We start from the raw sequence: 26,920 nt of genomic DNA, 5'->3' as shown, positions 1-26,920 counted from the left end.
TATATATATATATATGCAATAAGATCACAGTAAACAGGTGATTTCAAAATATGCAAAACAACCACTCTGAAAGAATAGAGAAATTCCAAGCGCTTGATAATGTGAGTAGTCACGAAAGCGCTTGGAATTTCTCTATTCTTTCAGAGTGGTTGTTTCGCATATTCTGAAATCACCTGTTTACTGTGATCTTATTGCATATATATATATATATATATATATATATATATATATATATATATATATATATATATATATATATATATATATATATATATATATATATATATAATGTATAGTAAATTAGAAAATATATATTTAATAAAGTCAAAATTTACGATGTTTTCCTGTTTTCTGTCGATGTTGTCTCCTTTTGTATCGATGTCCCGTTTTCTGTCGATGTTTTCCTTAACTTTTTCCATTTTCTGTTAACGTTTTTTTCCGTTTTCTGTACTTTATTTAATTTTGCATGCGGATGTTGATTTATTCTCTTCCTCTTTCGTTCCTTCTTATATTTCTTCACGCCCTTTTAATACTCCTCACAGGATATACTATATACCGTGGGGTATATAGCTCTGTATATACTATATACCGAGGGGTATATAGCTCTGTATATACTATATACCGAGGGGTATATAGCTCTGTATATACTATATACCGAGGGGTATATAGCTCTGTATATACAATATACCGAGGGGGTATATAGCTCTGTATATACTATATACCGAGGGGTATATAGCTCTGTATATACTATATACCGAGGGGTATATAGCTCTGTATATACTATATACCGAGGGGTATATAGCTCTGTATATACTATATGCCGAGGGGTATATAGCTCTATATATACTATATACCGAGGGGTATATAGCTCTGTATATAATATATACCGAGGGGTATATAGCTCTGTATATACTTTTTACCGAGGGGTATATAGCTCTGTATATAATATTTACCGAGGGATATATAGCTCTGTATTTATTTACTGAGGGGTATATAGCTATGTATATACTATATACCGAGGGGGTATATAGCTCTGTATATACTATATACCGAGGGGTATATAGCTCTGTATATACTATATACCGAGGGGTATATAGCTCTGTATATACTATATACCGAGGGATATATAGCTCTGTATTATTTACTGAGGGGTATATAGCTATGTATATACTATATACCGATGGGGTATATAGCTCTGTATATACTATATACCGAGGGGTATATAGCTCTGTATATACTATATACCGAGGGGTATATAGCTCTGTATATACTATATACCGAGCGGTATATAGCTCTGTATATACTATATACCGAGGGGTATATAGATCTGTATATACTATATACCGAGGGGTATATAGCTCTGTATATACTATATACCGAGGGGTATATAGCTCTGTATATACTATATACCGAGGATATAACCCTGTATATACTATATACCGAAGGGGTATATAGCTCTATATATACTATATACCGAGGGGTATATAGCTCTGTATATACTATATACCGAGGGGTATATAGCTCTGTGTATACTATATACCGAGGAGGTATATAGCTCTGTATATACTATATACCGATGGATATGTAGCTCTGTATATACTATATACCGAGGGGTATATGGCTCTGTATATACTATATACCGAGGGGGTATATAGCTCTGTATATACTATATACCGAGGGATATATAGCTCTGTATATACTATATACCAAGGGGTATATAGCTCTGTATATACTATATACCGAGGATATAGCTCTGTATATACTATATACCGAGGGGGTATATAGCTCTGTATATACTGTATACCGAGGGGTATATAGCTCTGTATATACTATATACCGAGGGGTATATAGCTCTGTATATACTATATACCGAGGGGCATATAGCTCTGTATATACTATATACCGAAGGGGTATATAGCTCTGTATATATTATATACCGAGGGGTATATAGCTCTGTATATACTATATACCGAAGGGTATATAGCTCTGTATATACTATATACCGAGGGGGTATATAGCTCTGTATATACTATATACCGAGGGGGTATATAGCTCTGTATATACTATATACCGAGGGGTATATAGCTCTGTATATACTATATACCGAGGGGTATATAGCTCTGTATATAATATATACCGAGGGGTATATAGCTCTGTATATACTATATACCGAGGGGGTATATAGCTCTGTATATACTATATACCGAGGGGTATATAGCTCTGTATATACTATATACCGAGGGGTATATAGCTCTATATACTATATACCGAGGGGTATATAGCTCTGTATATACTATATACCGAGGGGTATATAGCTCTATATATACTATGTGCTGAGGGGTATATAGCTCTGTATATACTATGTGCTGAGGGGTATATAGCTCTGTATATACTATATACCGAGGGGTGTATAGCTCTGTATATACTATATACCGAGGGGTATATAGCTCTGTATATACTATATACCGAGGGGTATATAGCTCTGTATATACTATATACCGAGGGATATATAGCTCTGTATATACTATATACCGAGGGGTATATAGCTCTGTATATACTATATACCGAGGGGTATATAGCTCTGTATATACTATATACCGAAGGGTATATAGCTCTGTATATACTATATACCGAGGGGTATATAGCTCTGTATATACTATATACCGAGGGGGTATATAGCTCTGTAAATACGGTGAGATTTTATTTTATACTGTGTTTTAGAGATTAAAAAATTGATGACTAGTGGTGAACAGGTGACACACAGCCTCGTGAAGGAGACAGCCTTTAACCCAACCAACTAAGCCATCTCTTTTCCCTCTCCCTTCTTTATCTCTTCTTCCTTTGCCATGCCACCTAGTCTCTCACACTGCCCTTCATCCTATATTCTTTCCTTCCACTTCTTTTTAACATCTCTCCATCCTCTTCTGCTTCCTTTCGATATTTTTCATTCCACACCATCTCCGTCTTTCACTTCTAATTCCCCCTACTTCTCTTCCTCCTGTCCAATATCATCCTATTCTGTTATCAATTTTGATTTTTTTTTACATATCAGTTAGACATGCTATCCTCCGTCATGTCATTTCAAAGTCCCGCCCTAACTAAGGTATACTAACACCCCCAGGATGCCGCCCACAACAGAGGCACGACTGAAAGAAAATCTTAGCCAACAGATCACAAACTTAGGATGTTGTACCAAACAGAAGAAAACAGAAAATGAGTAAAAAATCTAAAAGAACAATACGAGTCGGGGTTCAGGAGCCCACTAAAGGAGCACTATATCAACATCCGTGGCTCCAGATTATTCAACATCTTACGAGATGTCAGAAACACTGCTGGGACAAGTGTAGAAGTCTTCAAGAGGAAATTGGACATGTATCTTCACCAGGTGCTAAATCAACCAGGCTGTGATGGATATGTGGGGCAGTGGGCCACCAGCAGCAGCAGCAGCAGCAGCAGCCTGGTTGACGAGGCAAACACAAGACGAGCCTGGCCTATGGTCGGGCTTCGGGAATATAAAAACTCTCGGAACTCCTCATAGGTAATGTTAAATTCGACTAACATCCAGGTACCTACTTACTGCTAGGTAACACGGGCATCAGGTGTAAGGAAACACGCCCAGTGTGTTCACCCATGCCAGGAGCGAACCACGGACACTTAGTGTTTGAGTTGACTGCGATACCAACAGAGCCAAGAGAAACCTATCTTCAAATGTTTCAAATCTTCCATTATTCCAACCATCGACCTTTTCTTGCACTTATTTGTCGCTTTTACTCCCTCAGCTTTCCACTCTCTCCTCCCACATTCCCTTCCCCTCCCATCCTCTACCCTGTCCATCCACCCACCCTGAATCTACCCTCCCACCAACCCTTACTCCCTATCTGCCAGTCTTGCTCCTATTTTCCATTTTACCTACTTTCCCTCCCTCCTATCCCTCCCTGTCTCACCTTCATTCATCCCTTAACTTATAGACATTACTTTCTCCCCCGACTCCCTCCCTCCCCTCTCTTCCTCCCTCCCCTCTCTTCCTCCCTCCCCTCTCTTCCTCCCTCCCCTCTCCCCCTCCCTCCCCGCTCTCCCTCTCTCCATCCAACCAGTGCCAATATGCGTGTCAAACACCCTCCAGACGTAATGTTTCAATTCTGCTCCCTTAAATTCTTGTCGCGCCCTGAGCCTGGTGTAACTAAGCTCTGCGCTCTTTTTTTTTTTTTTTTACACAGGGTTTGACAAGGTTAAGGATACCTAGCTTTATTGACAGCTATTTACAGGTTAAGGATTCCTAACTTTATTGGCAAGCTAAGAGCTGTTACCTACATCAGCTCATTTGAAAGCATTTTTATTTTTATGAGACATATAAGTAGGGAACAGGATGAAGTTGGAGCCATCTTTGGGCCAGCATTTTCATTTGATCAACTGACTTTATCTCGTTGACATCATTATGCTGTACGAATGTGTTTCATACTCGAGTCATCCTGGGTATGTATGATCTCAGATGGAGTGATGTTCTGGGGAAGGGTACAGCCAGAGTGAAGTTGCTGCTTTCTGCCCGTCTTGTGGCATAAAAGCTTGTTTCACGCTGTCCTCGAAGTGGATCCAAGTGTGGTACTTTGACAATATTGGCCTTGTACATAACAGTAAGGCCACCCACATCCCTCCTATGTTGAAGGCTCTGCTGAAATGACAGATCTATCCAGGATGGGTCCAAGCGAGAGATGAGACGTCTTGCTCTGTTCTCTACTCTGTCAAGCAGTCGCAGATGAGAGGGGGGGGGGCAGGCAAACCAAGAAAGTGGAGCATACTCAAGGTGTGAGCGTACTTGTGCCTCGTACAGAATCTTGCAACCCCTACTGTCAAGCAGATGCGAGATACGGCGAAGTACTGTAAGTTTCCTGGCTGCCTTGTTTGCAAGATTTACAACATGGTTCTTCATGGTTAGTTTGGAGTCAAATTTCACCCCAAGGATATCAACTTCTTCTCCAGGTGCCAACACCCTCCCATTCATCCTTACTACTGCACCAGCATTACCATCATGGTGCCTAGAGACGATCATCATTTGCGTTTTCTCAGGTGCAAATGTTACTTGCCATCTATTTCCCCAAGCTGATATAGCTCTCAGCTGGTGATTGATGTAGCTTAGAGCAGCTGGCATTTCTTCTCTTGGATAAGTGAATGTCAGTGTACAGCCATCTGCATATGCATTTGATTCTGGGATGAGATGAAGAAGGTCGTTGAAGTAGACATTCCATAACAATGGTCCCAGCACGCTTCCTTGTGGAACACTTGCCCCAATAGGATGTCTTGCTGATTCAGTTCCATTGAGAACTACACTAAGAGATCTACCATGAAGGTACTCACTGAGGAGATATAGCGTAGAGACTGCAATTCCCAGTGCTTGAAGTTTTGCAAAGAGGCCCTGGTGCCACACCCGGTCGAAAGCGCCAGCAATGTCCAGTGCTACCACTCTCTCTCTCTCTCTCTCTCTCTCTCTCTCTCTCTCTCTCTCACGCGCTAGATATTTCCTTCAAGACTGGTGCTGGATCTTCTGAAAGGGAAGGAATGGAAAAAGAGAGAGAAAAAAGAGAATATGAGAAGAGGATGAGAGGAAAAGGAAAACAATTTAGAAAAAAAGGGACAAGAGGAAAAATTGGAGAGGATTGACAACGAAGAGGAAGTGAAAAGGAGAATAAAGAGGGGAGAAAAATAGGAGGATGAAAGATATGATCAGGAGAATATCTAGAGTTGACGGAGAAGGAGAGGAGACTAGAGGAGAATTATAGGGAGAAGAAACGGAAGAGGAGGAGAGGGAGTAGGATTAACAGCAGTCGCATTTGAGAGACCAGGAGCTAGTAACAACCTGCGACAAAAGAGTGTTCATATTATTTAAGTTCCATGGATAACTAAGGTATATTGAACACTTGTTAATGCTCAGTAATAACCCACATGGAGATAGAAACAGAAAATTAATTGTGCATTGCGATCCTTTTCTGGGATCCTCTTCTGCTGAAGAGGATCCCAGAAGGGGGTCGGAATATACAGATCAATTAATCTTCCATCTTCATGCGAGTTATATTAAGTATTAAGTTCCATACATATTGTACGAGTTTGGTTTTGCCAGCTCCAGGTCCCTACCACTGATCCAGTCTTGTAACTCAGCTGTAAACCGTGTGATGGTATACATCACGCTTCTTAGAGGCTTTCTCGTACCCTCCAGTGTAGAGAGAAGTACTGTTTACCTCGATGCGAATAAGTCACTGACTTTTTTGGGGAGGTTATCCTGGGTAATTTACACACGTTACTATATATGTTAATTTTTACAACTATTTGTGTGTATTTCTGCCTAAATAAACTTGCCACAGAAACAGGATGTGTTATTTCACAGTTTATGACCGCAAGTTCGCACTGAGACACCTCCAGTATGGCTGGCAACTGTAGATTTTGACTTGATTCACGTGACTGCAATTCCTCAAAAGTGTACAGACACTGGGGCCACCTGTGGCCCAGAGCCTTCGTAATAAGTGGGCAAAATGACTGCTGATGACTAGCGTGGAATGGATAGGCATTCAGTATAATACACTTCACTTTACTGAAGACCTTTCTGTCCTGTGTCCTTGATCACTTCAAATACATAGCCGGAACTTTCATTTAATAACCTGATTTCATTTCTTGAATGTGCATTTGTTGTGAGAACGTATTCTTAATGTGAGTCAGTCGAGATATTTACTACTGATCAGGTTTAGCCAGGTGAGGGCCCTGGAGGATAGCAAGTCCACATCTCGTAATAACAAGTCTAACGCAGACAGGGCGAGGCGAGACCCGAGTCACCTTATACGATCCCAAAAGTGTATGATCTAGTGATATCGATAGGATGTGGGAAAAAAAACACGTGAAGTTTTCGTCACGAGTGACTTTTTCCAGACTCTCATAGCGAGAATGTTCCCTTTAGTAAATGTGCTGAACTATACGTAAACAAACCTGTGCTCAATATTGAGCGCCGCAGCCACTGTTGTGGAGGGAGCGTGAAACTTGTCTCAACACTTTCACGACTGACTTCCTAGCACTCAGCACTCTCTTCCTAATGATCATGGCGTTAAATTTCACCTACAAAACGACCACATTGTTGTTAAGCTGGAAATACCAACATATGACCTCAGGGATGCTTCTCTACGCTGACGACGCTTGCCTCAGGCAAATGAAAGAATAATGAATAAAAATGTCACAATTTTAAAGGTAGTGCCAGGAAGGAAAAAAAACTGGCAGGAAATGGCACAAACCGTACACTAAATCCAGTCATTCCTGGAGTGGAACCACAGTCGATGGCCTCCACTCCAAACCAACAGATACAGATACTAATGCCGGAAAAAAAATCCCCCCCCCCCCAGTACCAACAATACCACCAGTCCGATGACATTCTTCTTTGCAAATATACAGGGTCTAAAGCCAGCAACAAACAACAAAATACCTTTCATCCGTGGACTGCTTGCAGAGGCAAAGGCAATGTTCGCGGCTTTCACTGAGACCCACATAAAGGATCACTTGGACAACGAAATATGGATCCCAGGTTACAACCTATACAGATGTGACAGAGTGAACAGGCAAAAGGGGGGGGGGGGGTTGGCCTGTACATTGCAGAGTCACTTGTTTGCACAGAACTGCTTAATGCCTCAAATGATGTAGTGGAAGTTTTAGCAGTATAGGTCGAGAACCAAAACCTAGTCATTGTGGTAGTCTACAAGCCTCCGGATGCAACGTCCCAGCAATTCCAGGAACAGCTGTTAAAAATTGACCACTGTCTGGAAAATCTTCCAGCTCCTGCACCCAACATCTTGCTCCTGGGGGATTTCAACTTAAGGCACCTAAAATGGAGGAATATAGCAAATAATATTGTTGCAGTAATAACACCAGGAGGCAGCTCTGATGAAAACTCACACTCACACGAGCTTTTAAATCTCTGCACAAAATTCAATTTAAACCAGCAAATAATAGAGCCTACTAGACTGGAGAATACACTAGACCTCATCTTCACTAACAATGATGATCTGATAAGAAATGTCACCATATCAAAAACAATATACTCAGATCACAACATAATTGAGGTTCAGACATGTATGCGTGGAGCCCCAGACCGACATAATGAGATCAGTCACGAGGGAGCATTCACCAAATTCAACTTCAATAACAAAAACATAAAGTGGGACCAAGTAAACCAAGTCCTAACCGATATAAGCTGGGAAGATATACTAAGCAACACAGACCACAACTTATGCCTAGAACAGATTAACTTGGTGGCACTCGATGTATGCACAAGGCTTATTCCTCTAAGAAAAAGGAGGAGTAGATTTAAAATAGAAAGAGACAGGCGCTCCCTTTACAGGCGACGGAAAAGAATAACAGAGCGGCTAAAACAGGTCAATATATCTGAAATGCGTAGGGAGACACTGGTCAGAGAAATAGCAAGCATCGAACTTACCTGGAGTTTACCTGGAGTTTACCTGGAGAGAGTTCCGGGGGTCAACGCCCCCGCGGCCCGGTCTGTGACCAGGCCTCCTTAAGCTAAAGAAATCTTATAGGAGTCAGGAATCGCGGGAAGAACTAAAAGCCATAAATGAAATCGAAAGAAACCCAAAGTATTTCTTCTCCTATGCCAAATCAGAGTCGAGAACAACGTCCATATTGGGCCCCTACTTAAACAAGATGGGTCCTACACAGATGACAGCAAGGAAATGAGTGAGCTACTCAAGTCCCAATATGACTCAGTTTTTAGCAAGCCGCTAACCAGACTGAGAGTCGAAGATCAAAATGAATTTTTTATGAGAGAGCCACAGAATTTGGTTAACACAAGCCTATCCGATGTTATCCTGACGCCAAATGACTTCGAACAGGCGATAAATGACATGCCCATGCACTCTGCCCCAGGGCCAGACTCATGGAACTCCGTGTTCATCAAAAACTGCAAGAAGCCCGTATCACGAGCCTTTTCCATCCTATGTAGAGGGAGCATGGACACGGGGGTCGTCTCACAGTTACTAAAAACAACAGACATAGCCCCACTCCACAAAGGGGGCAGTAAAGCAACAACAAAGAACTACAGACCGATAGCACTAACATCCCATATCATAAAAATCTTTGAAAGGGTCCTAAGAAGCAAGATCACCACCCATCTAGAAACCCATCAGTTACACAACCCAGGGCAACATGGGTTTAGAACAGGTCGCTCCTGTCTGTCTCAACTACTGGATCACTACGACAAGGTCCTAGATGCACTAGAAGACAAAAAGAATGCAGATGTAATATATACAGACTTTGCAAAAGCCTTCGACAAGTGTGACCATGGCATAATAGCGCACAAAATGCGTGCTAAAGGAATAACAGGAAAAGTCGGTCGATGGATCTATAATTTCCTCACTAACAGAACACAGAGAGTAGTCGTCAACAGAGTAAAGTTCGAGGCACCTACGGTGAAAAGCTCTGTTCCACAAGGCACAGTACTCGCTCCCATCTTGTTCCTCATCCTCATATCCGACATAGACAAGGATGTCAGCCACAGCACTGTGTCTTCCTTTGCAGATGACACCCGAATCTGCATGACAGTGTCTTCCATTGCAGACACTGCAAGGCTCCAGGCGGACATCAACCAAATCTTTCAGTGGGCTGCAGAAAACAATATGAAGTTCAACGATGAGAAATTTCAATTACTCAGATATGGTAAACACGAGGAAATTAAATCTTCATCAGAGTACAAAACAAATTCTGGCCACAAAATAGAGCGAAACACCAACGTCAAAGACCTGGGAGTGATCATGTCGGAGGATCTCACCTTCAAGGACCATAACATTGTATCAATCGCATCTGCTAGAAAAATGACGGGATGGATAATGAGAACCTTCAAAACTAGGGATGCTAAGCTCATGATGACACTCTTCAGGTCACTTGTTTTATCTAGGCTGGAATATTGCTGCACACTAACAGCACCTTTCAAGGCAGGTGAAATTGCTGACCTAGAAAATGTACAGAGAACCTTCACGGCGCGCATAACGGAGATAAAACACCTCAATTACTGGGAGCGCTTGAGGTTCCTGAACCTGTATTCCCTGGAACGCAGGCGGGAGAGATACATTATATACACCTGGAAAATCCTAGAGGGACTAGTACCGAACTTGCACACGAAAATCATTCACTACGAAAGCAAAAGACTTGGCAGACGATGCACCATCCCCCCAATGAAAAGCAGGGGTGTCACTAGCACGTTAAGAGACCATACAATAAGTGTCAGGGGCCCGAGACTGTTTAACTGCCTCCCAGCATACATAAAGGGGATTACCAACAGACCCCTGGCAGTCTTCAAGCTGGCACTGGACAAGCACCTAAAGTCGGTTCCTGACCAGCCGGGCTGTGGCTCGTACGTTGGTTTGCGTGCAGCCAGCAGTAATAGCCTGGTTGATCAGGCTCTGATCCACCAGGAGGCCTGGTCAAAGACCGGGCCGCGGGGGCGTTGATCCCCGGAACTCTCTCCAGGTAAACTCCAGTGGTGGTAGTAGTTATGACATTTACGGAGCACTTTGACCACACAGGTCACTCAGCGCTCATAACAAAATTGTATGCAATACAGTAAAAAAAATTAGATAAAACAAGAACAACGGGCACATTTGTAACAAGAGATACCCAGCTGCTACATGTATATGTTGCTGATAATTGTGGGTTATTGAGGCGGGAACACCAGACTTCGGAGCCCACTCTTCTTCATGACCGATTTGTGTTTGTCTACTCTACCCCCCCCCCCCCCCCCGAGAAATGTTCCAGTGGTGGAGAGAGGGAGAGAGAGGAGAGAGGAGAGAGGGAGAGAGGAGAGAGGAGAGAGGAGAGAGGAGAGAGGGAGAGGGAGAGGGAGAGGGAGAGGGAGAGGGAGAAAGAGAGGGAGAGGGAGAGAGAGAGAAAGAGAGAGAGAGAGAGAGAGAGAGAGAGAGAGAGAGAGAGAGAGAGAAACAGCTCTTAGCGTGCCAATAAAGTTAGGAATCCTTAACCTGTAAATAGCTTGTTAATAAAGCTAAGGATCCTTAACCTTGTCAAACCCTGTGTAAAAAAGAGAGACAGACACTCACACATGCTTTATATTCTCTCTCTCTCTCTCCCACTCTCTCTCTCTCTCTCTCTCTCTCTCTCTCTCTCTCTCCCCTCAAATTAGGAGTAAGAGCGACGCATCACAAGGGATGATTATGCAGAGAAAATTCTCACTTTTCTGTGGCATTATATGTCCAATAAACTTGGGGATTCACATAATCTGGACGGCACATTTAAAATTCCATTTTATTCTTAACGCAGGATTTGCAAGGATACAGAGAGTCGTTGCCAAATTTTCACCTTGTACATCCTACACACCGTAATCCTTCTTACTAATACACAGGACTTTAAGGGACTGGAGAAAAAATCCTCGGATTAAATTCTGGTTTATTTTTAGGAAGAAATAACTTTAATGCCGGATTTAGGAAATTTTAAATTTCAGAGAACGAGAACCGAAATTGAAAAGAGAGTACTGTAAGAACCAGCCATTAAGAACAAGAATTAAGAATACCGTAAATGGAACAAGACAGAAATAACACACAGGAGAAAGAAATAAGTGGAATAGTGGTAGAGGTGATGCAAGTAGTGGAAGAACATGAACAAGAAAAGCGAGAACATGAAGAACAAGAACGAGAATCAGGTGAACATAATATACAGACACTACCTTATTAAGCCAGGTAACACCGTGATTCTAAATTAACTGGACAACAGATGGTTAATGGGATTTAAAATCTAATGACTAAATGAGAGGCCATTAATTAAGGCTGCATGTAACCTGTCCACCAGTCAAGTATACTTTAATCGTCAAAGTAGAGATTCAAGCTGACTCTCAGCTTTTATTCAGAGACAACAGCTCTAACACCAAATGAATCACGTTGTAAGCTTCGTGGTTCAGTGGTACAACGTTGAATTTTCTACTGCTAGAACCACAGTTCGAGTCCCCCCCCCCATTCCTTTACTTTGAATGGTTCAGTCTTAAGAACATAATTCACGAAATCGTAATGACACGATTGCAAACAAACCATACCACGGGCGGGGTTAGAACTCGCGATCAGTCATAAAACTCCAGACCGACGCTTAAGCCTAGTTGGATGAATCTTACTCTGGCCAGCTGGCCCAGTGGCTTACGCGTCCGTCTGGAGTATTATGACTCTCTGATCGCGGGTTCTAACCCCGATATTTTTTTCTTTCATAAGAACATAAGAAGGGAGGAACGCTGCAGAAGGCCTACTGACCCATACTAGGCGGGTCTGTCTTAAACCTAAACCCACTAACAATATTATTTGCCCATTATTTAAAACGAAAGTTTTAAGTATCTCATTTTAGTGCAAAAAAACAATATTTTAAGTGAATTGTGATTAAAAAGGCTTATATTAGCAGTGTCAATAATAATCACAAATCATTATAAAGGACAGTAGTGTAATTGTATAATTTATAATAATAAGAGGATATTAAAGTGTACTTTAAGAGAGATTAACCCCACTTTGAGCAATTTATGTGGGATTTAAACTTTATCATGGAAGGATTTACCTTAAGTAATCGTGTTTCTTATGTGAGTAATGGTTGGTTGGTTGCTTGCTCTTGCCCTCTCTCTCTCTCTCTCTCTCTCTCTCTCTCTCTCTCTCTCACCCTGCCTTCAGCAAGTGCATATTGACTGCTTGCTGGCAGAAGACTGTGTTCTCGCTATTTTTCACAGTCACCAGATTGAAATTTCTTGGACATTAGAGTACGGATCGCTGGGCTCGGAACTCACACGACTCCGTGAATTCTCCGTCTTTGGCTACATTCGATACAGATTTTTTGGCATCGTGTCGAAGTCATCCTGGATTTCGGGCTTCGCTTTAATGCTTTTTATTGTTGCTGTATTAAGTCGCACTTGAAAGACGTAGCATGAGGAAAAAAATTATTGAAGTATACATGTGATAGATAAGTCTAAATAGAGTATATATAGAGAATATACTGCTTGACTTTGTCAGACAAGGAGACCATCGCAAATAATCTAGAGATCACTGTGAGGAGCTTAGCGTAGGTTATCGACAAACTGTTATCTTTAATGATACCTGGGATCGTTGATTATACCTGGAGGGGGTTCCGGGGGTCAACGCCCCCATGGCCCAGTCTTTGACCAGGCTTCCCGGTGGATCAAGGCCTGATCAACCAAGCAATATATATATGTGAAACACTAGAACTCCCTACTGACGAAAGGTTGAAGGCTTCTCCGATCAAATACAGAACCGAATTACTCATGGTGACATTAACCTTAATAGAAAACGAGGTAAACAAAACTGGAGGGGTAAACTGTTTTAATTAGTCCATTAGCCTAGCGCAAGATAATGAATCACAGCCTCTCTATCTCTCTGCATTGTATACATTTATATTATCTGGGATTATGATAATGATTATAATGGACTCAGGGGAAGCGTGTACTATCAGCTGGGGTTATTTAGTTAGCAAGTCGTCTCCTCTAGTGTTGATTTGACGGATGGTTCAGTTTTGACTCTTGGATAAGATAAGATAAGATAAGATTTCGTTCGGATTTTTAACCCCGGAGGGTTAGCCACCCAGGATAACCCAAGAAAGTCAGTGCGTCATCGAGGACTGTCTAACTTATTTCCATTGGGGTCCTTAATCTTGTCCCCCAGGATGCGACCCACACCAGTCGACTAACACCCAGGTACCTATTTACTGCTAGGTGAACAGGACAACAGGTGTAAGGAAACGTGTCAAATGTTTCCACCCGCCGGGAATCGAACCCGGGCCCTCCGTGTGTGAAGCGGGAGCTTTAGCCACCAGGCCACCGGGCCGCCCGTCTTGATGTCGTGACTTAAATAAATCGCCAAAATGATGTCCTTGTTTCATGAACGAGTCATTGTATAATATTAGGGTATCTTTATGACTCACGAAATCGTAATGACACGATTGTAAACAAACCATACCACACGGGTGGGGTTAGAACCCGCGACGGTCTGGAGTTTTGAGACTCTCTGATCGCGGGTTCTAACCCCACCCGTGGTATGGTTTGGGTACCTTTATAATGGAAACGTTTGGCCAGCCAATGGCTTCTTCAGTCCAATACAGAGAATGAGGATATCCAGCACTTTTATCAAGACTGATGGACTCTATATACCGACTCCAGGCTGGGGGACTGATTACCTAAAACTCTTCGTCATCTATCTTTCTCCGCACTGGACTGAAGAATCCAGCGACTGGCGAAACGTTTCCAGAATAAAGATACCCAAATGTTGCACAAGTCTCTCATTTATCAACTTGTCGGTTTTCGAAACCGTTTATTCTCGTCCTTGTGTTAAACATTTCAGGGAAAGAACACGAAAAGGACTTGTTAATTTTTCCAGTGCATTTCCCTGCCTTCACACGTACTCGTGAGCTCCTGTGTACTCCACTGTACTCAGATGTGTTTCCATGTACTTAAGTACTCCAGTATAATCCCTTAAGTTTCACGTACAACAGTTTAATCAAATGTGTTTTATGTACTCGCATGTACTGTAGTGTACTCCCGTATGTACTCACGTACTCTCACTCCTCTCTGGATTTCCAGACTGAAAAATAAGGGACTTCATGAGTCCGTTCTACTAAATTCCTGAAAGAAGAGAAGACCTAAAGGAGGAGAATATAAAGTCTGACAGTGAGAGGAAGAGAACTGTGGAGGATGGAGAAAAAGGTAACAGGAGATATAGAAAGATAGACGGAAGAAAGGGATGGTTAAAGATGGAGAGAGAGAGAGAAGAAATGTGATGTACAAGGAGGGGGTGAACAGAGAAGTAACGGTATGTCGTAAGACTGATATAAAAAAATGGCAAATAAAGAGAACCAAAGTTTTATTAATCGTCAGAGAGAGAGAGAGAGAGAGAGAGAGAGAGAGAGAGAGAGAGAGAGAGAGAGAGAGAGAGAGAGAGAGAGAGAGAGAGAGTTGCCAGACATTTATTGTATGTATTCACCTAATTCACCTAACTGTACTCACTCAATTGTGGTTGCAAGGGTAGAGTCAACTTCTGGCCCCGCCTCTTCACTGACCGCTACTAGGTCCTCTTTCTCACTGCTCCACGAGCTTTATCATACCTCGTCTTAAAGCTATGTATGGTTCCTGCCTCCACTACCTCACTTGCTAGACTATTCCACTTCCTGTGTGTGTGTGTGTGTGTGTGTGTGTGTGTGTGTGTGTGTGTGTGTGTGTGTGTGTGTGTGTGTGTGTGTGTGTACGGTACGATAAAGCTCATGGTTCATAGAGTTGTCAGCAAGTGGAATAGCCTAGCAAGTGAAGTAGTGGAGGCAGGAACCATACATAGTTTTAAGAAGAGGTATGACAAAGCTCAGGAAGCAGAGAGAGGATCCAGTAGCGATCAGTGAAGAGGCGGGGCCAGGAGCCGAGTCTCGACCCCTGCAACCACAATTAGGTGAGTACAATTAGGCGAGTACACACACACACAAACAGGCCTAGTGTCTACTCGACATGTGCCTAGGACAAAATGGTGACTAACACAAGTGATGAAGATAGTAGTGGATCACACTAGCGCCTCCTCCCTGCTGGTATACAGCAGCGCAGAACTTACAAGAACTCTCACTAACTTAGAAGTCCTTCCCTTTGTCAAGCAGCTGGGGAGAGCTGGCTTGGGGGTGTGAGGGAGAGCTGGCTTGGGGGTGTGAGTGAGAGCTGGCTTGGGGGTGTGAGGGAGAGCTGCCTTGGGGATGTGAGGGAGAGCTGGCTTGGGGGTGTGAGGGAGAGCTGGCTTGGGGGTGTGAGGGAGAGCTGCCTTGGGGATGTGAGGGAGAGCTGGCTTGGGGGTGTGAGGGAGAGCTGCCTTGGGGATGTGAGGGAGAGCTGGCTTGGGGGTGTGAGGGAGAGCTGGCTTGGGGGTGTGAGGGAGAGCTGGCTTGGGGGTGTGAGGGAGAGCTGCCTTGGGGATGTGAGGGAGAGCTGGCTTGGGGGTGTGAGGGAGAGCTGGCTTGGGGGTGTGAGGGAGAGCTGCCTTGGGGATGTGAGGGAGAGCTGGCTTGGGGGTGTGAGGGAGAGCTGGCTTGGGGGTGTGAGGGAGAGCTGGCTTGGGGGTGTGAGGGAGAGCTGGCTTTGGGGGTGTGAGGGAGAGCTGCCTTGGGGGTGTGAGGGAGAGCTGGCTTGGGGGTGTGAGGGAGAGCTGGCTTGGGGGTGTGAGGGAGAGCTGGCTTGGGGGTGTGAGGGAGAGCTGGCTTGGGGGTGTGAGGGAGAGCTGGCTTGGGGATGTGAGGGAGAGCTGCCTTGGGGATGTGAGGGAGAGCTGGCTTGGGGGTGTGAGGGAGAGCTGGCTTGGGGATGTGAGGGAGAGCTGGCTTGGGGGTGTGAGAGAGATCTGGCTTGGGGGTGTGAGGGAGAGCTGGCTTGGGGGTGTGAGGGAGAGCTGACTTGGGGATGTGAGGGAGAGCTGCCTTGGGGATGTGAGGAAGAGCTGCCTTGGGGATGTGAGGAAGAGCTGCCTTGGGGATGTGAGGAAGAGCTGCCTTGGGGATGTGAGGAAGAGCTGCCTTGGGGATGTGAGGAAGAGCTGCCTTGGGGATGTGAGGAAGAGCTGCCTTGGGGATGCGAGGAAGAGCTGCCTTGGGGATGTGAGGGAGAGCTGCCTTGGGGATGCGAGGAAGAGCTGCCTTGGGGATGTGAGGAAGAGCTGCCTTGGGGATGCGAGGAAGAGCTGCCTTGGGAATGCAAGGAAAAGGTAGCTCGGAGAGAGACTGCCAACAGAAACACAAATAATTCAGATTCCACTGGCAAATCATATGTATATCAACAACAGGAATTAATTCTTATTAACTGACCTCACTCGTCAGTACTCAGACACCTAGGCTCTTAAACCCTCTATCTTCCTGATTGTGTATTCATCTGTGTTCTCCCTGTTGCTCTAGCTTGCTCTTCCAGTTTAATGTATCAGCGTCAGATGCACTTCTGAGCAAGATGCTTACTTAATCTGAGGCTGCACCGTATGTTATTATATCATAAAATTACAAAGTATTCTTAAGACAAAATTTGCCATCTGTGAACTCATAATGACTCATTTTTTTCTAGGTTTTCAAGAATTATCTTTGTTATTATTGGTATGCAGGTGACTGCAGTGTTTTACCCCCCTAGGTCCTACAACTTCGTAACAGTTACCTTCTCCGGTACCTTGGCCGGTATGCTAATCAACAAAATGGGTCTATAGTCCAGTGATTTTTCTCGATTTTCAGATTTTATATATTGGTATCGCATGTGCATTTTTTTTCAGCTTTCTGCCAACTGCTCCGTTGCTAATGCCTCGTTAAAATCTTTGTTATGGTGTTGCACAGTTTCTTTACTTCATCACTTAATATTCACAGTGATATCTACTCTGGTCCAATTTTTGTTGCATATGATAGCCTAACGTTCAAACCACGGAACTGGCGGGGATTGAACCCATGGCGAGTGAGTCGTAAAACTCCAGGCCAGTGCATAAGCCACTGGGCCAGTTGACCACGATAAGATTTATCCAACCAGGCATATTAATTTACCATATGGAATTTAGCATGGGCCACCACAGTGACCACAAATGCAGTTTTTACAGATGAATCTCCCACCAGCTGGGACCAGCCTGGAATCAAACCCGCGATATTTAACCAGCACCCCCGGGAAGCTAAATAAATTTCTCTACGCCTTAATCCGCTACACCACCATACTACATTACATAACCAGCAAGTACACTGGGCATGCCACACCTAACACCATTTATCGACGTGGAAAGCTACAGGAAGTAATGTCATTCTCGTCCCGTCTGGGTACCGGCCTCACGACCACCACATATTACTGCGCCCACGAAACAAGTGGTTTTTAAGCAAATGACAATACTGCAACCAGCATTAATAAGTTATTTAATATTCATTGTGCAATAAGTTTTCATTTATGTACTGAAAATAGTTATTATAGTTTTAACAATAAAAATATAGGAAAGGTATAGGTTTGGTAGTAAAGTGGATAATATAATATTTATATATATATATATATGGTGTAAGTATTGTAAATATTTTATTGTAAATGTGCTATTGTCATCGTAAATAATGTGTTTGCGGGTGAGTATATAAATTTATATCTACATCCCTCGTATTTGACGATTCTTATTTGCATTTTATTGTTCCTGTTACAGGAGCCTCTATGGGAGATGGAAGGTTACCTGCGTCACTGGTGGCGGCCACCCACACGCCCACACCAGCCGCTGGTCGTCCCACAGCTGCGCCCACACACACAGCGCTCCGTTGGATACCTCCAGCACCCCCAGACACGCCAGGGAGAGGTGCCGATCCCCTCTGGGGAGTGTCTTGGAACCCCAGCGAAGAGGGATTGAGCAGACCTGGAAGGATCGACACGCTACTTCTCTCGGGTGAATCCAATCAAAGACGGGGTCGTTCAAAAACGCAGTTGAAAAACACAAACCAAATTCTGAGGTCTTCACGGGAGGTCAGAGAATCACATGTGCCAAGAAGAATACCTTTCGTTGTCTTCCCTACCCCCTCACACTCCTCCAGCAGCAGCTCCGCCAGCAGAGTGCTACATACCACTCCCTCCTCCGTCACATCTTCCGCCTCTTGGTTATCTGGAACACCTGTTACACAGGTCAGGGATGACACGATTTCCAACTCTCCGTCAGCACAGGTCCATGTGACGTCTACCGTAGCGGCGGCCCTTACCAGAGGTCAGATGACAGCGTCACAAGAGCTCAGATCGTGGGCAGAGTTGACCAGTGTGACACCAGGGGTGGTGGTCACGCAAGCAGGAGAGTCGTTACGAGATAAAACTACTCAAGTCATGCTACAGACTGACAGACACAGACGCATTAGTGGCATTCCAACAGCCTCACCTCTTCTGACAGACTTGGAAAACTCCTCAAGAGCCTTTCATATATCTTCTCCGACAGGAGGTATCGAGAGTCAACGAGCCAGGGAGCACGAAAATGTGACTAGCGGGAACCATTCCATAGCTTGGCTTTCTCGCAGGAACTCCACCCTGACGATAGTTCATCCACTTGCGCCCGTAATCACACCGCGGACCGTCGATGCTCAACTTGCTAGAATATGGAGTGCGGGCGAGGGAGAACAGTGGATGACCGGGTCCCGTTCCATGGAGCAAGGTGAGGGCCCCCCTTGGTCCTGGATGAAGGGAAGGAGACGACGACGGAAACTGCCTCGTGAAGAAGCTGCGGTGCTACCCACAAATTCTCATTTCACAACACCTATCAGCACAACAAAACCTACTCCGGCAAAAAGTTTAGAATCCATCGCACCTGGAGACACACATGCCTTTAATTTCATCTCTAACTTCTTGTCAAGGCCTAGTACAGAGATCAACGATCTCCGTGTGACTGAAAGCCCAAGTTCTCAAGGCTTCCATGCTGTTGCAGGTGGCAGACAGCACGGAGAAGCTGGAGAAAGCGGGAAAGTTATCCTGAATATCACTCGGGCTATTCCGTCGGAATACGACCTGATAAGTGAAAGTTTGCCAAACGGTGCGAGTGTGGCAGAGAGATACGACACTACCAGGGAGAGGAAAGGACCTATAGATTTCAGAGTCACTAAAACTGGCGACTTTGGTGGGTTCATTGTGACAAAAACGGAAGAGGTGGACCCTATCTCAGGGTTCAGTGTGACGAAACACGAAGCGCCTGACTCCGACCTCGAGCTCAGCAACATGATCAAACAGCCGAAGCAAAAGCTCCAGAGGCAAGTAATTGAGGTTAACAAGGTTGTTCCGGAGAAAGAGGAAATGGCATCGAAGCAAGAGAAGCTGATACCCACGCTTGGACACACACGAGAGACGCCCCTGACGACCAGAGAGCTCCTGAAGGAGGGTCATGATAGAGATGATCGGAGAGCCATAAGAATCAAGTCGAGTCTTCTGAGTGCTGATGTAGAGTCATCACAAGCGTCTCAATTCTTGCAGGAAAAAAAGTTACCTGAGCAAGTTTTACCCCGCACTTCCTCAGTCGTGTACTCTTCGCCCCCGCCTGCTGCTGTCACTGATGCTCCACAGAACAAGGCGGCGACGCTTCACATCTCCAACGTTGTGGCCAGCACTAACATGTCAGATGTCACAACCACGACCAACACTCCCTCAGGAACGCAAGAGCTAGATCTTAACAGCTCAGAGAGTTACTCTGAAGAGCTCTCTCAGATGAAACATCTTACGACGCCAACAAAGATCGTTACCAAGTACCAAGATGCTGGATCCGTCATTCCTACAGATGAAAATCACATTAGGTTAAAGGTGACAACATTGTCAAGCATATTCAGTGAAGACCTCATACCACCGCTGCCCTACCAGTGGGGCGCGGCGTGGAAATCACGAGGTTTACAACGCACCTCACACACTGACCCAGAAATCAATTCTGATGTGGGAAAGGTTCAGTTCCATTTACCGTCACAAATCGAAAAGAATAAGGGTGAAGACCGCGTCGAGGGCTACAGGAAAGGAACTGACACCACGAGCGACAAGATTAGATATAGCGAGAGTGACGAGTCATGGAGAGGAGGATTCCTGGTACAGCATCCTGGAAGCCCTGGGGAGCTTTCGGTGGCTGCCTCGCCTCCCACGGTTCACGACACACTGTCACCACAAGACCACCGACAAGAGAAAAAAGACGGTTCGAGGGGCGGCAGCCAGGTGGTGGAGGTGCGACAGGCGCTGGGCAAAGCTGATCTGAGGGGGTCATCATGGCCAGGGCCAGGCGAAAGGGTAGAGTTTGTGACGGTAGTGCCCGGGGGTCACTGGGACGTGTGGGGCGGACCTCCCCTGTGGGACTCTCTGGCTCCCCGCACCAACCACAGCCTCCGAACCCCCCAGGTGTACTCTGTGTATTGGGGAGACACTGGGGGACCTGGCTCTCCAGCGGGGTGGCCAGAGGGCGTGTGGGTCATTCGCGGAGGGTCCTTGGCGGCCATCATGGCCCTAGTGGTCACCATCTCTGTGCAGGTAGCCCGTGATGGCCCCGCCCACCGCGCCACGCCCACGGCTGACGCCCTCCACCGCGCCCACCACTCTCAACACGCCACCCTCGCCACCAACCTCGCCACTTCCCTCGCCTCAGCTCACATTCTCCTCATCTTCGGAATTCAGGTTAGTCTGCTTTTCCAAACTTTCCTTACACACTGCTTCAAGAGGAACATCTTCAAGTGATGAAGGACACTTGATCTGAAAAACTAGCTGATTAAGTTCCTAGAACTGAAAATGTAAACAAGACAATTTTTTGGTCTCAATTATTAAATCCCAACGTTTAACGTGCTATTTTTTTTTGGTTAGTTGTGGATTGTCGCAGCCATGGTATTGTAGGTTAGTTGTGAATTGTTACAATCAGGGTCTTTGTATGTAGTATGCAAGTCTAGGCACACTTCCTCATTCTTCCACATTTGCCAATGCTTTAGTCTATTCTACTGTTTCCTTCATGAACCTCCACACTCGCTACCTCCCTCCATTATCATACATGCCTCTTATTACCTTCCACACGCAGGATGTATATACCGAGCTGTGTACGTCTCTCAGTGTATATAAGCTGAGGCCTCACTTTACTTCTTATTGTAGTGATTAAGGTATTCTTGACTGATGATAAACAGGTGATATGCAACCTTAATGACCCTTTGAGTAGCTGATACGTTTTTAACCCCATTTAGACAATCACCCTCCCCACCAGGCTCTGGTGGCCTGGTGGTTAACGCTCTCGCTTCACACGGTGAGGGCCTGGGTTCGATTCCCAGCCAGAGTAGAAACATTGGACGTGTTTCTTTCCACCTGTTGTCTATGTTCCCCATCAGTAAAATGGGTACCTGGGTGTTAGTCGACTGGTGTGGGTCGCATCCTGGGACACTGACCTAAGGAGGCCTGGTCACAGACCGGGCCGCGGGGGCGTTGACCCCCGGAACTCTCTCCAGATAAACCCTCCACAGCTAGCACTTTTTACCATCGTCTGCCAACTTGAAATGCTGAAAGGGATCAAAGTTCCAGGAGAGACACGTTTAATGATATGAATTTTCTAACATGTATTCCCGAAATGCTCTGCACGCTAAGGGGCTTTCTGCATCAACACCTCAGTGTCACCCATTTCTGTACGACAAATATTATATCATGCTGAAATAATCTGAATCAGAATCTGAATCTAATGTTTGCACATGTGTGCTCTTAGAAGTTACCAAGGTTTCACACACACACTGTTACACTCCAAGTATTGTAACAACTATTTCCTTCTTTTTAGAGCATAACAATTTTGGTCAGAGAGGTTAGGGTAATAATAATGATCCTCCGGAATGCCTAATTTTAATTAAGTATATTCATAATATAACAAAAGCCAGTTATAATATACGAATTATCGTATATAAGTTAAGAATACATGTTTCTTCTATAGTATCCAACATATACATAAGGCTTTCAAAACAGACGATTAGGAGGAGATCCTAGATATAACATATATATAAATGGAGATTACTTCAATGTATAAAGTCTTGTTTCCCAATTGGAAGCAGTCAGAATAAAACAGAATATGTCCAGGCCGGCTAATAAACCTTGGCCAGTTACCAGAGACGAGCAGGAGTGTTCTCGTTGGCTGCTACTTCTTCACTGCTCGTCCCTCAACCATGAGCATACAAGTCAAGTGGGTCACGTGACGTGACTCGCCAACACTCAGTAGAGTAGTTGAACATAAAGGGGGGGGGGAAAGGGGGGGTATAACCATCGAACATCACGGCTAACTATACACCGGCACACCGGGCGGCAGGTAGGTTACTATACCTCCAATTAAACTTATCATGGCCATGTTACATAAATTATAATAACTGTTAATAAGAATTAGTCTTAATAATACAAGGACGTTCATTTCCAATTTAGCTATTAAAGGAAATAACCGCAATGTAATATTAAAGGAAGGTTAACCATAGGGGCATGACACACACACACACACACACACACACAGCTAAGGAGAATGTCCTACGAAGAAAAGTTAAGGGAAATCGGTCTGACGACACGAGGACAGAAGGGTCAAAAGTGACATGATAACCACATACAAAATACTGCGTGGAATAGATAAGATGGACAGAGACAGGATGTTTCAGAGATGGGACACAAACAAGGGGTCACAATTGGAAGTTGAAGACTCAGATGAGCTAAAGGGATGTTAGGAAGTATTTCTTCAGCCACAGAGTTAAGAAGTGGAATAGTCTGGCAAGTGATGTAGTGGAGGCAGGAATCACATATAGTTTTAAGACGAGATATGATGAAGCTCATGGAGCAGGGAGAGGGAGGACCCAGTAGCGGTCAGTGAAGAGGCGGGGCCAGGAGCCGAGTCTTAACCCCTGCAACCACAATTAGGCGAGTACACACACACACAAACACACATAGGAGCTCGCCTGCAGATCCAGCAGTAGTCAACAAATTGTACAACTCCTAGCATTCTTTCCAGTTCGCTCTCGCTCATTACTAACAGAATGATGCTAGCACCCTCAAGCATCCTCAGAAGAAGTTATGGCCCATTGTTGGCCTTTCTGCAAGAGAGACCGGGCAGCAGCTGCGTGTCTGGGTTCCCTGTATGTTTTTCGTGGTTTTTAAATACCACTCATTCGTGGTTACAATGTGTGTGCATTATATATATATATATATATATATATATATATATATATATATATATATATATATATATATATATATATATATATATATATATATATAAGCTCTTATGTAAAAATACCACAGTGAAAATAGGAAATAAGACCTGAGCGCTTTCATGTGCTTAACATATACATCTTCAGAGGAACACAAAGAAGATAAGCTTAGGTGACCCCTCACTCAGAGAACGTGACAGCACCTCACTATTTATGAGGCATGTTTCAGGTGTTCTACTTAATACTCTATAGAATGCTGAATATTCTGTTGCTCTGTCAGTGATGTGTATATCACTTCCCCTTCACACCTGCACGGGCTACCACTCCAAGATTATAGTGGCAAAAAGACTGCTATCTTGAGGCAACGTTAGGCATCTTTTGTTACACCTGTTGCCCCCGTTCACCTAGCAGTGAATACACCTGTTGCCCCCGTTCACCTAGCAGTGAGTACACCTGTCGCCCCCGTTCACCTAGCAGTGAGTACACCTGTTGCCCCCGTTCACCTAGCAGTGAGTACACCTGTTGCCCCCGTTCACCTAGCAGTGAGTACACCTGTCGCCCCCGTTCACCTAGCAGTGAGTACACCTGTTGCCCCCGTTCACCTAGCAATGAGTACACCTGTTGCCCCCGTTCACCTAGCAGTGAGTACACCTGTTGCTCTCGTTCACCTAGCAGTGAGTACACCTGTCGCCCCCGTTCACCTAGCAGTGAGTACACCTGTTGCCCCCGTTCACCTAGCAGTGAGTACACCTGTTGCCCCCGTTCACCTAGCAGTGAGTACACCTGTTGCTCTCGTTCACCTAGCAGTGAGTACACCTGTTGCCCCCGTTCACCTAGCAGTGAGTACACCTGTTGCCCCCGTTCACCTAGCAGTGAGTACACCTGTTGCCCACGTTCACCTAGCAGTGAGTACACCTGTTGCCCCCGTTCACCTACCAGTGAGTACACCTGTTGCCCACGTTCACCTAGCAGTGAGTACACCTGTTGCCCCCGTTCACCTAGCAGTGAGTACACCTGTTGCCCCCGTTCACCTAGCAGTGAGTACACCTGTTGCCCCCGTTCACCTAGCAGTGAGTACACCTGTTGCCCACGTTCACCTAGCAGTGAGTACATCTGTTGCTCTCGTTCACCTAGCAGTGAGTACACCTGTTGCCCCCGTTCACCTAGCAGTGAGTACACCTGTTGTCCCCGTTCACCTAGCAGTGAGTACACCTGTTGCCCCCGTTCACCTAGCAGTGAGTACACCTGTTGTCCCCGTTCACCTAGCAGTGAGTACACCTTTTGTCCCAGTTCACCTAGCAGTGAGTACACCTGTTGCCCCCGTTCACCTAGCAGTGAGTACACCTGTTGCCCACGTTCACCTAGCAGTGAGTACATCTGTTGCTCTCGTTCACCTAGCAGTGAGTACACCTGTTGCCCCCGTTCACCTAGCAGTGAGTACACCTGTTGCCCCCGTTCACCTAGCAGTGAGTACACCTGTTGCCCCCGTTCACCTAGCAGTGAGTACACCTGTTGCCCCCGTTCACCTAGCAGTGAGTACACCTGTTGCCCCCGTTCACCTAGCAGTGAGTACACCTGTTGCCCCCGTTCACCTAGCAGTGAGTACACCTGTTGCCCACGTTCACCTAGCAGTGAGTACACCTGTTGCCTCAGTTCACCTAGCAGTGAGTACACCTGTTGCCCACGTTCACCTAGCAGTGAGTACACCTGTTGCCCACGTTCACCTAGCAGTGAGTACACCTGTTGCTCCCGTTCACCTAGCAGTGAGTACACCTGTTGCCCACGTTCACCTAGCAGTGAGTACACCTGTTGCCCCCGTTCACCTAGCAGTGAGTACACCTGTTGCCCCCGTTCACCTAGCAGTGAGTACACCTGTTGCCCCCGTTCACCTAGCAGTGAGTACACCTGTTGCCCCCGTTCACCTAGCAGTGAGTACACCTGTTGCCCCCGTTCACCTAGCAGTGAGTACACCTGTTGCCCACGTTCACCTAGCAGTGAGTACACCTGTTGCCCACGTTCACCTAGCAGTGAGTACACCTGTTTCCCCCGTTCTCCTAGCAGTGAGTACACCTGTTGCCCACGTTCACCTAGCAGTGAGTACACCTGTTGCCCCCGTTCACCTAGCAGTGAGTACACCTGTTGCCCACGTTCACCTAGCAGTGAGTACACCTGTTGCCCACGTTCACCTAGCAGTGAGGACACCTGTTGCCCCCGTTCACCTAGCAGTGAGTACACCTGGATGTTAGTTGACTGTTGTGGGTCGCAGCCCGGAAATGTTAATATTATCCAGATACTGCTGGCCTTCGAAATAAGCTGAGGTAAGATAACAGATCAGCCTGTAAATTCAGCTGTTTAAACGAGAGAGAGAGAGAGAGAGAGAGAGAGAGAGAGAGAGAGAGAGAGAGAGAGAACTTCATATAAAATACGACATTCAACGTGTACTTACAAAGGGCGTTGAGCAAACTCAATTATCCCCATGGATCCTGGCCAAAAATATTGAGTTAATTTGCAATGCCATCATCAAAGGAGCCATTTTTTATCGATAATATGACCTTCCACAGGAGAGAGAGAGAGAGAGAGAGAGAGAGAGAGAGAGAGAGCGAAAGGTAAGAGAAAGGTAAAATGAGAGAGGACATGAGGAAAGAGTGAGAAAGAGTTGTGGAAGGCTAATGGATTTCTATATACCTTATTCACCATTAGTCTGTCCTCTTGTAATACGTGGGTGGGAAAGGTTGAATTCGAGAAGGACCTGTCAAGTATGGATCAGTAGACCTGCTGCAGTTTCAACAGTTTCCAGTTTCAGCACCTTCATATGACCTCTGTATTGAAATGATAACGCCACTGGTGGGCGAAACGCCTTTAAAATAGTGTTACACATGCGTTTGATCCATTAACTTGTGGGTATTGTATACCATTGATACTGTGATGCAGAGTTGCTCTATTCATATGCTTTTCATGTTTTCCTTTTGCTTATATCCCCTTATCTGTGTATACAAGATCTACATAAATAAACAGGAATGAGGCAGGGACTCTGTGGTTCACTTGTGTAGCAGGTCCACAGCTGTAGCGACTCAGCACTTCGATACGCCAGGAGCGCACTTCGAGTCGCCGTCCATTCTTTTCTTTACCCAAAGTCGTTCATTCACATATCTTAAGTTTAGGAAAAAGTCTATATGAATTTCTTGGTCGTTTCGTAGTCCAGTCTCATAATTGTTGTGTATATCCGGGTGTTTCCTGC

General features: G+C 45.1%; 1 protein-coding gene across 1 annotated transcript in view; it reads left to right on the top strand.

The window, feature by feature from the left end:
- The window catches only part of LOC128697907 (uncharacterized), a 466,834-nt gene that overhangs the window by 205,466 nt on the left and 234,448 nt on the right, over positions 1–26,920 (top strand). The window contains exon 2 of the mRNA XM_070099645.1: positions 18,192–21,154. Within this exon, the coding sequence (XP_069955746.1) occupies positions 18,200–21,154 (2,955 nt within the window). The 5' untranslated portion in view covers positions 18,192–18,199. The remainder of the gene's footprint in view (positions 1–18,191; positions 21,155–26,920) is intronic.

This window comes from Cherax quadricarinatus, chromosome 68 (genome assembly GCF_038502225.1).
Source record: "Cherax quadricarinatus isolate ZL_2023a chromosome 68, ASM3850222v1, whole genome shotgun sequence".
NCBI classification, from domain to species: Eukaryota; Metazoa; Arthropoda; class Malacostraca; order Decapoda; family Parastacidae; genus Cherax; species Cherax quadricarinatus.
Note: the sequence above shows the minus strand (reverse complement) of the source record. Positions and strands in the feature narration are given on the sequence as shown.